The sequence below is a fragment of the Rhinopithecus bieti genome, unplaced genomic scaffold, assembly GCF_001698545.2.
Source record: "Rhinopithecus bieti isolate Rb0 unplaced genomic scaffold, ASM169854v2 scaffold_13351, whole genome shotgun sequence".
NCBI lineage: Eukaryota > Metazoa > Chordata > Mammalia > Primates > Cercopithecidae > Rhinopithecus > Rhinopithecus bieti.
Genome location: NW_016807514.1, coordinates 2,990,682 through 3,000,847, shown reverse-complemented (window position 1 = coordinate 3,000,847; position 10,166 = coordinate 2,990,682). Strand labels below are relative to the sequence as shown.

The 10,166-nt window shown below is 63.1% G+C and overlaps 1 protein-coding gene across 6 annotated transcripts; it reads left to right on the top strand.

The window, feature by feature from the left end:
- The first annotated feature begins 408 nt into the window (after positions 1 to 408).
- Positions 409 to 9,864, top strand: TNFRSF14 (TNF receptor superfamily member 14). Of its 6 annotated transcripts, none has more exons than XM_017882451.1 (9): positions 409 to 468; positions 2,710 to 2,865; positions 3,809 to 3,917; positions 4,407 to 4,532; positions 5,891 to 6,046; positions 6,694 to 6,784; positions 7,746 to 7,897; positions 8,929 to 8,960; positions 9,184 to 9,864. In XM_017882451.1, the coding sequence occupies exons 2-9, from the start codon at positions 2,797 to 2,799 to the stop codon at positions 9,298 to 9,300; spliced, it is 852 nt and encodes a 283-aa protein (XP_017737940.1). In that variant the 5' UTR covers positions 409 to 468; positions 2,710 to 2,796; the 3' UTR covers positions 9,301 to 9,864. The 6 variants fall into 6 exon arrangements, with proteins under 6 accessions (XP_017737940.1, XP_017737942.1, XP_017737939.1 ...); XM_017882453.1 differs by lacking the exon at positions 409 to 468 and adding an exon at positions 1,978 to 2,089; XM_017882452.1 differs by lacking the exon at positions 409 to 468 and adding an exon at positions 2,299 to 2,389.
- The last annotated feature ends 302 nt before the right edge of the window (positions 9,865 to 10,166 follow it).

The window sequence follows — 10,166 nt, the reverse complement described above, 5'->3', positions numbered from 1 at the left end:
TCAGGGAAGCGCAGCCCACCTCGCCCCCTGCAGGCCCCTCTTCATCTGTTAGAGCCCCCCATGGCCTGGGCAGTCCATCATTAGTGTCTGCACCACACGACTGTAGACGTTTGGCTTCTGGACTCAAATCCTTCACCAGACCATAACCAGGAGGGCAATGACCCGGCCTCGGCCTCAGCCCCCTGCCTGGCCTGCACTGGTACAGCATTGGGTCTGGGGAGTCCCTGCGACAGCAGGCGTGGGGCTGGGGGCTCACCTGCCTCCCTCTCCCTGCTGGTTCTGGTGGGCCTGGGGATGGGGGCGGTGATATCCTGCAGGCCACTGTGTGGGTGGGGATGGCTGCGGGCTGGGGAGGGCCCCGTCTCCCGCCTCCTTGGGCTGCCTCATTTCCTCCCTGATGACCCTGGTGTCCTGGACAGGGCCTGGAGGTGCTGGTTCCGGGAGAGCCCGCGCTGGATGGATGAAGGAGTGAGTGCTGTACTTAGCGGGGGGCGCTGAGCGCTGGGTGGGGAGCCCAGGACCTTTCCTCCTGCTGCCCAGGAGGCAACACCCTGGACCCCTGGAGTCTGCATTCCAGGAGAGTGGGCAGACCACAGAGAAGGGAGAAAACGGGCGGAGGGCCGAGGAGGGCAGACACATGGAGCAGGGACCGGGGACAGGGCTTATTTAGCAATCAGAGAAGGCCTCAAGGAAGAGGTGACGTTTCAGCAAAGACCTGGCACTGTCTCCTCTCTCGGTGGGGCAGACGGGCTCCCTTCAGCCCCCCTTGAGGCCTGGTACCTGGGACCCTATGTCAGGCTCAGGGCCTTGGCGTGGGAAGCTGAAGTGGGAGTAGGAGGGGCACGGAGGAAGGGGCAGGAGGGGCCGAGTCTCACTGATGCCTGTGTTAGCCTTGTCTCTTGCCATGCCTCAGTTTTCTTCCTTCCCAGGGTGGGGTGGATGACTCTTGAGGACGTGTCTGAGAGAGTGGGGTTGGAGGCCTGTACCAGCAGGTGTAGGCGCTGTGTCTGCTCTTGGAGGCTGGGCGTTCTTGGGGAGTTGGGGAGGGAACGTGCTGTCCCTGCACCCTGGAGCCCCCATGCCCTCCTGGGGCACCTGGGAGTGGAGGATGGAAGGGGCCCCTTCTTCTTTGAAAGTCCCATGCAGCTCTGTGGGCTGGGGGGGCTCTGTATGTGGGGGGCATTCCCGGCAGGGGGCACTGAGGGCCAAGGATGTGAGTGCACCAGGGAGACAGCAGAGAGGGCTCCTCGCCCAGGCTCCAGCTGTGGGGTGGGAGTCCATGCTCCTGGGTGTCTCTTGGGGGTTTTCCTCCACTGGACGCCACCTGGTCCCCCACCCTGCCTCAGAGTATTGGGGTCTGGGGCCTGGGCTCATCCACCCTGGACGGTGGTCGGCGGTGCACCTGCCTCTGGAGCTCGGGATGCTTGGTCCCACAGGGGCGCACACCACAGCCTGCCTAACCTCACCCCTGCCTGCTCGCTCTCCAGTGCTGGCCTGTGGGACCACACACTTACTAGTCGGGGTGCGGGTCCCGGGCTCCTGCCACAGCTTCCTGTGGCCAGCCACCCTGCCAACTCTTCTGCAGGTCAGGGTGGGCACGATCCCCAAGGTCCTTTCCACCAGATGCCACTGAGTCCCCCAGGGGCCAGGGCTGGACCCTGGAGGGAGTCCCCAGCAGAAGTCAGGACCAGGAGGGGCTTGGGGCAGTCCTGGGCCAGGCGTCCAGCAGATGGGCTTGCTGGAGGTGGGAGTTCCTGGTGTGAAGCGGGAGCTCCCAGAGGGGGTGACCGGGACCTGCTCTGGGCAAGCACAGGCGGTGCGTGACAGACCTGGGTTTCCATTGGCTGCACCATGTCCAGCAGCAGGAAGGGGCCACCGGGCACTAGTGTCGTCACATGGGTCACAAGGTTCCATGTGATGCAGGGAGTGAGGCCATCACGAGGGACTCACTGGTGCCTGCCTTGGGGCTCTGGGGCTGTGGGCCGCCTCCGTGCAGTGGTCTCCCCACCGCCAGGCTCTGCAGGGCAGGGAAGCCCAGTGGGGCACAGGGAGCCGGGAGGCTGGGGTGCAGGGTCCACAGGGAGACCAGGTGAGGCCAGCAGCCTTCCCAGCCCGAGGAGTGTCTCTGCAGGGGGAGTAAGAGCTGCCCTTCCACCCTCCCAGGGGACGGGCGGGAGCACTCTGGGCTTTTCCCATCCCTCACACAGGAACACAGCCCTGGTGGGCCTGTGACTGAAACTGGCCAGACCGCATTCTGGCGGTTTGATTCAGAAGGGAAGTTTACCCTGTTCAGCAGAAGTTGAGATGGGAACAGGAAACCCACAGGGCCCCTTTATTCGGCAAAAATGTCAGTCAGCGCCACGGGGAGCAGCCGGGGGTCCCTGAGTGTGTGAGTGAGGTGGGGAAACACAGATGCACTTTGGGGGGGCTCCCCCTTCTACAGGAAACCCATGGCCGACTGGAACGGTGCAAGGGGAGAACTCGCCCCTCCCATCAGGCACCTCCTTCACACTGGCCCTTCCCCTCGGCTTTGCCTGGACAGCTCCTGCCTCCCGCAGGGCCCACCTGTGTCCCCCAGCACTGCTCCACCCAGCAGGCCTGAGCCCCTTTCTGCTCCCAGACACCCACTGCTGCCCACTCTCCTGCCACTGGGGTTCTGAGGCACAGCTTGTCACACCGAGGCGGTTTCTCTTTTGCTTTCTCTTTTAGCCGACGGCCGCAGCAATGGCGCTGAGTTCCTCTGCTGGAGTTCATCCTGCTAGCTGGGTTCCTGGGCTGCCAGTCTGAGCCTGAGGCATGGAGCCTCCTGGAGGCTGGGGGTCTCCTCCCTGGAGACCCGCCCCCAAAGCCGTCATCCTGACGCTGGTGAGCCTCGCAGATCCACTTCTGACCCCAGGGCCTCCCAGAGATTTCTTCCCCATGCCCCTGTCCTGGCCGTTGCTGGGTCCTGTGTCCAGCCTGTCCCCGGCTGCCCGGGGCTCTCGGGCCAACCCAGACCCCCAGCACTGGGCTTACCACAGTGAGGTGAGCGGCAGAGCAACAGCCCGACCCAGCAGACCTCTTCCTGTGTGTGCTCCCCGCTCACCACTCCATCCACGGGCAGCTGGTGAGCCCCCATTTGGCAGGATGTGGGCACTTCTGGGGGCTGGGTGTCTCTGGGCGTCTCTGGGCGGGGCCCTGGAGCAGGTGACCCAACTCTCCGGCAGCCCTGACCTTGGTGACAGGTGATAAGATCAGTGTGCGGCAGGGGGCTGGACAGGGGTGGGGACACCTTCCGTGCTCATGTGACCCTCCTGTCTGTCCATCCCCTTTCCCCATCAGGGGCTCCCTACTGCCCATGAGCCAGCCCAGGAACGAGGCCACAGCAGAGCCACCCTCCCTGATGTGACCCACTGTCTGGCTTGTGAGCCCCTGGGGCCTGTCCCTGGCTGCCCCTGCTGGCTCTTCGGGGTCAGCAGATCCAGCCTAGGCCAGCAGGGGGCTGACAGGTTGTCCGCCCAGTGGGCTCAAGGCTCCCAGGTGTGGGGTGGGGGGTCCCTGGCGAGGGCAGAGTGCCAGTTCCCAGGGCTTCATGCTGCAAGGCAGGGTCACCACGGCTGGAGGAAGGGCGGTCCCTACTCGGTCCCGGGCTCCACGGGTCAGCAAGGTTGTCCCATGAGCCTGGCCCGGGGCCCGCTTCTCTCCTCTCTACCAGGCACTGCCGCTCCTCCCCACTGCACAGAGGGGAGACTCAGCCTGTGACGCCAAGTCTGGCAGAGCCCACAGGGGCAGCCAGGACATCTCCCAACGCCTGTCCTGATCCCCTTAGGTGCTGTATCTCACCTTCCTGGGATCCCCCTGCTACGCCCCAGCTCTGCCCTCCTGCAAACAGGACGAGTACCCAGTGGGCTCTGAGTGCTGTCCCAAGTGCAGTCCAGGTATGTGCGGCCCTTTGGCGGCAGCTCCGTGGGCCGAGGGCAGACACTCTTGCCCTGTCCTGCCCCAGACACCCCTGTGTTCTCTGCTCCCTGGCCATGGGTGTGGGCCCAGGTGCACAGACATTGAGGCCAGGAGCCCCAGGTCAGCAGCTTGGACTCTTCACCCTGGGGGACCCTCACAGCCACACTGCACGGGGAGTGGTCTGAGAGGCGTGGCTGACCCGCCGTGTCCAGAGACACGGGCTCCTACCAGAGCCAGGCCAGGTGTCCCGGGAGGCCCCACGTGCTTCCAGAACCTTCTGATTTTCCCCAGAGCGGCTCCACTCATGGCTGACGGGCTGCTGTGTCCCTTGGGGAACAGCTCATGGGCCATTTGAGTCCCCTTAGCTGGTGTCTCCCTGCTCGGGCTCCGGGCGCAGGCGGAATGGTGGACGGGCTCCCGAAGGGGCCTCCTGCAGACTTGCGAAGTTCCCACTCTCTGGGCGGCAGGTTTCCACGTGAAGCAGGCCTGCGGGGAGCAGACGGGCACGGTGTGTGAACCCTGCCCTCCGGGGACCTACATTGCCCACTTCAATGGCCTGAGCAAGTGTCTGCAGTGCCAAATGTGTGACCCAGGTAGGAGGCCAACACAGCCGACCCAGCCTCCGCTCGGGCACCCCACACCCTCTCTCCATGACCACAGTGCCCCAGGAGGGCCCTGGCTGCCCCAGGCCAGGTCCCGACCCCATCTCCATGAGTGCACCCTGCAGGGGACGCCTTCAGGCCATCCTCCGGCCCCCCGTCTACCTCTGTCTCTCCTCTCATTTTGCCACATGGGCCATCAGGTGGGCCATCCTGAGCTTGGCGACTGACCATTAGCCCTCGTCCTTGGCTCCTCTGGTGCCCTGGGTGGGTGCCCAGACCTCTCCTGTTCCCACGTCCCTAGCTACAAAGTGGAGTGGGGTGGTGCTGGGGCTCTCCGGCCGGCACTGGGACCTGCTGCTTCCCCACAGGGCTTCTTGTCCCTTTCTCCTCCAGATATTGGTTTCCCCATGACCTCAGGGGAAGGGGTCACCTGGAGGCTGGTGCCCACCTGAGTCCAGGCAGACAGAAAGGGGAGCCAGACCCAGAGGTGTGCCTTTGAGTCACTGAGCGCAGAGCCTGTCCATGCGGCCAGTGGCTTTGTCCTCTTGGAGCCTCATGCCAGGCTCAGCATGGCAAGTGCTCTCTGGGGTCAGGCAGTACGGCATCTGCAGGACAGGGCTGATGGCACACCTAGGGGCAGGGCCTGAGCCTACAGAGAGGCACGAGGCAGGTGGGCTAGCCATGAACAGAAGAGGAAGCTGGAGTGCTTTGGGGGTTCATGCGTGCAGGCTGGGATTTGGGGCTCACACCTCAACCTGCGTGCCCCCTTCCATGCCCCTCCCCTCTTGTGAAAGCACCTGTCTGCCTGGGCTGAGGATGTGGGGGCACAGGTGGCAGGTGAGGCTGCCCTCAGGAGGGTCTCAGGCCCAGCTTGTACCTCCCCTCCACCAGTACCTGAAGAAGTGGGGCTCTCACCTTACCTGCCTCTGCCATTGGAATGGCCTGGTTTGCATAGATGGGAAACCCATCTGAGGGGCAGGTGTCTGGGGTGGGCATGTGGGGCGAGGACCTGCCTGAGTTACCCTGTCCTGGAACTGACAGTGCAAGCTTGGCATCCTGCCCATCTGGCAGAAGGCTGGTTTCTCCAGGAGGCCTGGCTCCCATTAACAACACCCTCCCAGGAACCTCCTTCAGGCCCTCATCCCACACGCAGCTCTGCGGTCCCTTGGTGTCCCTCCCAGCCTCAGGTCCTCCATGCCAGGCACCTCCGGGCACCTCATTTGGCTGAGCCAGGGGTTCAGCCTGGCCGGGGGCCCTGGCAGCAGTCCTTGGTCTGTGGATGCTGTCCTGGCCTGTGGATGGTGTCCTGGCCTCCACGTATCCTCTCAGCCCCTCCTCTTGGACCCCAGCCATGGGCCTGCGCACAAGCCGGAACTGCTCCACGACAGAGAATGCCCTGTGTGGCTGCAGCCCAGGCCACTTCTGCATCATCCAGGATGGGGACCACTGTGCCGCGTGCCGCGCTTATGCCACCTCCAGCCCGGGCCAGAGGGTACAGAAGGGAGGTAAGCAGTGGGTGACGGACATCCCTCCCATTTCCACCCTGGTCCCTAGTGCCCCGCTGTCTGGAGCCCCAGGTCTCCTCGACATCATGGCCTGCCCAGGGGCCCTGGTGAGACAGAACCTTGGCCAGCACCAGGCCCACCCACTTTAGCCCTGTCCTGGAAGCAGCCCAGTGGGGAACAGGCAATGGAGGTGGGGGAGGGGGCAGGGAAAGGCCACCCCAGGTGGCTCCACCTCGGGGTTCTGGGACTCCCCAGTCCCCAGGCCTCACTCTTGGGTCCCAGGCATGGTGCCTGGGTTTATGGGAGTGACCACGGTCAATGCCACTGTTCAAGCTAAGTCTAGGAGGAGTAAGTGTCCAGCCCTGGCCTGGCACCTGGCCGGGCAGCCCCCACAACACTGCAGGATGTGGACACAGAGGGACTCCCAGACTCATGAAATTCCAACTACTCAAGGTCCAGGACAGCCAGAGCCACCGCCCCAGGCCTCACCTCTGATACTGCCAACAGCGGGCCTGGCCCTCCCGGCCAGGCCTCCCATCACCCGGAGAGCACCCAGGTCTAGAAGCTCACAGACAAGCAGTCCCTAGCCGCCAGCCCCCTCCCCGCCTGGTGCCCTCAGCATCCTCTGCCTGTTACTCTCTTCTCAGGCACTGAGAGTCAGGACACCCTGTGTCAGAACTGCCCCCTGGGGACCTTCTCTCCCAATGGGACCCTGGAGGAATGCCAGCACGGGACCAAGTAAGTGGCCGCGGGGGAGGCCCAGCGCTGTGCCTTGGGGAGGGGGCTCCACGTTGCTTCCCTGGGAGATGACCGTCTTCTCCAGCAGAAAGGCCTGAAGGTCCCACCCTGGATGGCACCCTGGTTACATGCCTGCGTCCAGGAGAGCTGCATGGCTGAAGCCTGTATGCCCCAGATAATCCCTTCCATGGGCCCAGACAAAGCCTTATCAGATCCGAGCTTCCTGGAGGCTCGGGATGGGCCTTCCCAGAAGCAGGCCCAGAGGCAGGCTGCCTCCAGAGCCCCTGTTCCCTGACACTCCTGGGTCACTGACCCAGGGTGTCCCTAAATGTCAGGGCCATGGGAGGAGCCCCTGGGCTTCAGGGGAGGGGAAAGTGAGCACTCTGCTCTTCGTCTGCCTACGGGAGGACACCTTCAAATGCTGACCCCGGGCCCTTGGTTGATCTGAGACTTCAGCGCTTCTTGGAAGGAGCTGGGGTCCTCCAGTGGAGCCTGGGATGGGGCAGGGGTGGCCCCCAGGGAGGCGGCGGTGGGGCCTTCCATCCTGCTCTGCCCTCCTCATCCTCTGATCCTGTCCATCTCCAGCTCTAACCGTTTCTGTCCCGACACTGGCTCTCCCTCCATCTTCTGTCCTTATCTGCCACTGGTCTCCCCTTCTCTGGGGGTCTCTGCACTGCTGGCTGCCTCCCACTTCTCTCCCCTCTCCCTCTGCCATCCTGTCTTCTTTGCCCAGTCTCTCCTTGTTTCTCTTCTCCTCCCTCCTTCTCTCTACCTCCCCATAGCCAAGCTTGGAAAAGTCAGACAGACCTCTGAGGTCTCATCCTGGAGCTGCCACCAGCACAGCCTCCCTGGGACCTGTCTTCACTGCCTGGGGCCCTATGAGCCGGGGATGCTCCCTGGGACTGAGTGAACACCGGGTGCTGCACCTGCCGCTCCCACATCCTTGGCCCCACTCCCGCAGGTGCAGCAAATGGCTGGTGACGGAGGCCGGACCTGGGACCAGCAGCTCCCGCTGGGTGTGGTGGTTTCTCTCAGGGATCCTCATCGTCACTGTCATTGTTGGCCTAATCATACTTGGCCTAATCGTATGTGTGAAAAGAAGAAAGTCAAGGGGTGAGCACACGGCAGCCCCATCAGGGCTTATGTCCCCAGTCATTGCCTCTCGGAGCTCTGTCCCCCCAAACCTGGGAGGTGGCCCCAGAGCTTTTCCAGGATCCACGGCTCCTCCCAGGAGGGGGAGCTGCAGGCTGGGGCAGGTGGGTTTCCTGCTGTGGCTGGAGCCCAGACGTCAGGTGGCCTCCTTGGGGGAAGGGAAGTTGGGACCCCTGACCAGGGAGCCCTCTGCCACCCCTGCCCATGCACTCTATGACCCCGTGCTCCTGCCTGCCCCCCAGGGCTGTGGGGAGCAGGGCAGGCTCTGCTCAGCTGGGAGAAGCTCTGGGTTGAGGGTCAACAGCCACCCTGCTGGGGACAAGGCTATGTCCTCACTGAGTAAGGCCATTCATTCATTCATTCCTCCACCTACCCGCCCTGGTCTGGGCACCTGTGCTGTGCCTGGCCTCCTGGGCACTGACCCAGCAGTGTGGACCCGACTGTGGCCCTGGGAGCCCTGTGCACAGTCCCTGGAAATGCAGCTTCTAAGCATTGAGGTCCAAAGGGAAAGTCAGCCCCATCCTCCGGCCAGGCGGCAGCAAAGCCCCCTGATCCTCACCCGGGGCCTCCAATGCAGGGAGGTCTCAGGGCCTCAGGCTCTGGGGCAGGCGGGGGAGCAGCTTAGTTTCAGCCAACTGGGCACCTGCTGGTGTGGTGGGCAGGGCCTCACCACTGTGAAGCACTTGTCCCCCTCCCACAGACGACGGTTGAATTAGGGTTAGTTATGCACTTGGGGGCGGCAGCTGGGGAGGTGGGCTGTGTGCCCCCAGTCCTCTCACCCATGCTGGGCCTCCTGGGGGACGGGCTGGGCTAGTAGTCCCAACACAGCTGGCCTCCTCTGCTCTCAGAGAGGGTCAGTCCCTTGGGGACGGTCTCCCAGGGAGAAGCAGGAGTTGGTGCCCCTGCCACCACCGTGAGACCCCAATTGCCACAAGCCTGTGTCCCCTGATCAGACACTGCCCCTCCCTGACCTGTGTGTCTGTGCATTGCAGGCGATGTAGTCAAGGTGATCGTCTCCATCCAGGTATTGATCTCCTCCCCTCCCCTCCCCCCTCCCCGCTGAGTCTGGTGTTTCTGGTGTACATGGTGGGGGCTCCCAGTTCTCTGAGGGTCCTGAGTCCTTCAAGTACAGCCATGGTAGCTCAGGAGAGACCCCACCTCAAATTGAAAACAGTAAAATGAACCGAGAACCTGGAGTCCCAGGGGCACCTGAGCAGGCGGGGTCTCCACGCTTTGTGTGCCTGCAGCGGAAAAGACAGGAGGCAGAAGGTGAAGCCACAGTCACTGAGGCCCTGCAGGCCCCTCCGGACATCACCACGGTGGCCGTGGAGGAGACAGAACCTGCATTCACGGGGAGGAGCTGAAACCACTGACCTACAGACTCTGTACCCCGACGCCAGAGATACCTGGAGCGATGGCTGCTGAAAGAGGCTGTCCACCTGGTGGAACCACAGGAGCTGGGAGGCCTGGGGGCTCCCCCCTGAGCTGGCTTCCATGTCCTCCAGTGGAGGGAGAGGTGGAGCCCCTGCTGGGGTGGGGCTGGAGACGCCCCATGCCATTCCCATGGGCCAGTGAGGGCTTGGGGCCTCTCTTGTGCTGCAGCCTGAGCTCCCCAGAGCCCTGAGGAAGAGCGCCAGTTGCCTCGCGCTCATGGACCACACACCCAGCCCTCCTGGCCAGCCCAGAGGGCCCTCCAGACCCCAGCTGTCTGCCTGTCTGAATATTGCGGGCTCAGCAGGACAGGCCCCGGGCACTGCCTCATGGCCAAGGCTGGACTGGGTTGGCCACAGTGTGGCATTGAATGTATATCACATTTAAAGTAATTTTCTAAATTGGATTTGAATTTGGCTCCTGTTTTCTATCTGTTGTGAAACAGTATATTTGGCGAGATGCTGTGGGAAGATGTAAATATCTTGTTTCTCCTCAAACTGTCACCTCCCAGTGTTTCTTGCTGAACAAGGAGTTCCAGGATGGCTGCTGGGCTGTTTGGGGGATGTCTGACCTCCTCCTGCATGCTGGGGCGTTCACTCCACCCTCACTCCACCCAGGGAGGAGCCCCACCCGCTCCTTCGCATCCCAGCAGCTGAGCTTTCAGTGGGCTCTCCTGACCTCGGGGACTGTCCGAGGCTGTTGCTGTTGATTCTGATGCTCAAATGGCCTCAGATTTGCCCAGCAGACACCCCAGATCTCTATCAGACCTGCACTTCCTGACTGTGTTCTTGGAGAAATC